We start from the raw sequence: 2,671 nt of genomic DNA, 5'->3' as shown, positions 1-2,671 counted from the left end.
GACCCCCGGCCCGCCGACGCCCAGGTAAAGCTCCAACTCGCCGCCAACTCGCTTAAGTTGCGGCAGAGTTCGCCGGGCCCCGCCGCGGGGCTGCGCGGCCCCTGCGGGGACGGGGAGCTGGGGAGGGGGTCCTTCAACCCCGCGTCGGGGTGGGGTGAGGGCTTCAGGCCCGGGGCGCACAGGGATGAGTGGACCCGGACCAGCAAGCCCACCGCCCTAGGGCCCCGAGCTCGCACCCAGCGCCCCGGGCTGGAAGAGCTCAGACGCAGGCTCCAGAACGGCACTGGCTTTCCCGCGCCCTCGGGGCTCCGCCGGGGGCCCCGTCCGGTCACCGAGCCCGGGCCTGGGCCGCCCCGCGGCTCCCCCCAGCCCCCGACCGCAGCTGGAGGCCGTGGCTCCGGCCCTGCTGAATTTTTCACGCAGGGGGCGGGCCGGACACGCCGTTCCCATGGCACCCAGGCGCTCGGGTTACAGCCCGAGGGATCCCCGAGTTCCCCCCCCACGGCTGCCCTTGGGGGGTTAGCTCTCTTGGGATCCGGACGCGGGCCAGAATCCCACCCCCGGGGCGGGGGGAGCCCCGAACCCGCTTCTGCACCCCCTCCAACAATGCAGACCGTGAGAAAGATCTTCCCTAAGGAGGGTCTGGCGCTCTGAACGGGAGGGGCGCGTCTGTGCACACTCGGGGTGCCTCCCTGCCGCCGTGTCACGGGGCAGGGTCATCCTAAGGGCACGCGGCGTGACCTCTGGCTGTGTACTCCGTTTCTGTTCCCAGGCGGCGCAGACACCCCTTTTAGGTGGACCCAGGTTTAGGCTGGGACTGAAGCCGTAATACTGCCACCCCCAAGAAGATGAGGTGTCTACTTCCCATTTGAACAAGAGCGGACGCCAAAGGAAAACAGAGGCGCTCACAAGAAGGAAGGACGGAAGGAAGGAAGGAAGGAAGGAAGGAAGGAAGGAAGGAAGGAAGGAAGGAAGGAAAAGAAGGCCTCTCCCATTAAGGATGACACTAAACACCCAACAGGAAGCAAAGACTCCCCTGCGCAGGAGGGCTAGCACTCCGCTACCCCTGTCATCCAGGGGCAACCAGCCTGGCCGCCTGTGCACAGCAGCCCCTCAATCCCAACATCCCCGGCTGGGCCAGTCAGTGTCCCTCAACCCTCCCAGCCGAAAACCTTCTCCTGCCCCCGATGGCTGGTCGTCTGAATCCAGCGACTCTGAAGGCTCCTGGGAGGCCCTGTACCGTGTGGTGCTGCTCGGAGATCCAGGCGTGGGGAAGACCAGCCTGGCCAGCCTTTTCGCAGGGAAGCAAGAGAGGGACCTCCATGAACAGCTTGGAGGTAGGAACCCTGTGGGACAGGCTGGGATGTGGCTGGAGGACTGAAAGGTATGTCACCAGGGCCAGAGGGCTGCCAGGAACCTTGTATACATTATGCACCGTTCAATTGAAATGGTCATGGCACCGGCTGAGGTGAATGATGTTCACCCAGTAGTGGACAAAACACAACCTTTCTGCACAAGGGTCCAGGACAGGGGAATACTGCATGAGAAGTGTATCTTTCATTTCCATGTCATAGGGAGGAGCAATTCAGAAACTAGGTGTCAAGAAATGGTGGGTTTCCACTCAGCTCAGAAACTCCCAGCCCCAAATCCCTCCTTCCTTGGCTCCTGCCAGTCCCATAGACACCTGAGCATGACCACCATGACTTGTAGCCAAATGGAGATTCCCAGCCACCCTCCTTTCCCCAGATGTGGGCCCTGGGTTCCATTATTTCTAAGAAACGCAGAGAATTCAAAGGGCCAGGGATCCCCCAGAGGATAGGATGGGATGGAAGGAATGAAGATAAACCCTTGCAGGCCTGGCTGAGGGAGGGAGGGAGTGGTTAAAAGCAGAGAGAAGGTAGGGACCTTCTGGCCAGCCTTGACCCTCCTGGGAGTAAGAACCCATAGGTTACAATGGAAAAATGGAGGCCCAGCACAGGTGCCAGAGACAGAGCAGGTCTGGGAGAACCTCCTTCTCCCCATCATCCACAACCCCACACTCATCCAACCAATCAAACCAGCTTTCTCAGAACCACCACAGACCCCATGTTGTGCTGGCAACTGGGGAGATATAGACTCCACCAGGGGTTTCTTGGCCTTCTAGGAAAGTTAGTGGTAGGTTTTCAAATGAGTGTGGCACCCCCAAGCAGCAGTTGAGAAAGTTAGGGAGCCCCATACCTCCGAAAGCCCTGCCAGCCCTGAGGTGTGCTGTCTCCTTGGTTGCAGATGTATATGAGAGAACCCTCACAGTGGACGGAGAGGACACCACACTGGTGGTCATGGACACCTGGGAGGCAGAGAAACTGGTATGACACTACAAGAGTGGGTGACAGGAAGGGGCGGAGCCTCTTACAGGGACACCTGGCCCTCCCTCTGAGGCCAGACAGAGCAAGGTTCAGAGCAAGGGCCATCCTCCACCTCCCTTTCTCCAAACCCAAAGATCTCCTCTCAGGGCTGGGAAGGTGGCTCAGTGGTAGAGTGCTTGCCTTGCATGCATGAGGCCCTGGGTTCGATTCCTCAGCACCACATAAGCAGAAAAAAAGAAGCTGGAAGTGGCGCTGTGGCTCAAGTGGTAGAGTGCTAGCCTTGAGCTGAAGAGCTGAGGGACAGCGCCCAGGCCCAGAGTTCAGGC

The 2,671-nt window shown here is 60.2% G+C and overlaps 1 protein-coding gene across 1 annotated transcript in view; it reads left to right on the top strand.

Moving 5' to 3' along the window:
- Positions 1-696: 696 nt before the first annotated feature.
- The window catches only part of Rem1 (RAS (RAD and GEM)-like GTP-binding 1), a gene marked incomplete at its 3' end in the record, with an annotated part of 7,773 nt that continues 5,798 nt past the window's right edge, over positions 697-2,671 (top strand). Inside the window, exons 1-2 of the mRNA XM_013037008.1 lie at positions 697-1,337; positions 2,266-2,345. Of these exons, the coding sequence (XP_012892462.1) occupies positions 1,001-1,337; positions 2,266-2,345 (417 nt within the window). The remainder of the gene's footprint in view (positions 1,338-2,265; positions 2,346-2,671) is intronic.

The sequence above is a fragment of the Dipodomys ordii genome, unplaced genomic scaffold (genome assembly GCF_000151885.1).
Source record: "Dipodomys ordii isolate 6190 unplaced genomic scaffold, Dord_2.0 Scaffold2956, whole genome shotgun sequence".
NCBI classification, from domain to species: Eukaryota; Metazoa; Chordata; class Mammalia; order Rodentia; family Heteromyidae; genus Dipodomys; species Dipodomys ordii.
The sequence above is the reverse complement of the archived record's forward strand: the minus strand, read 5'-3'. Positions and strand labels throughout refer to the sequence as shown.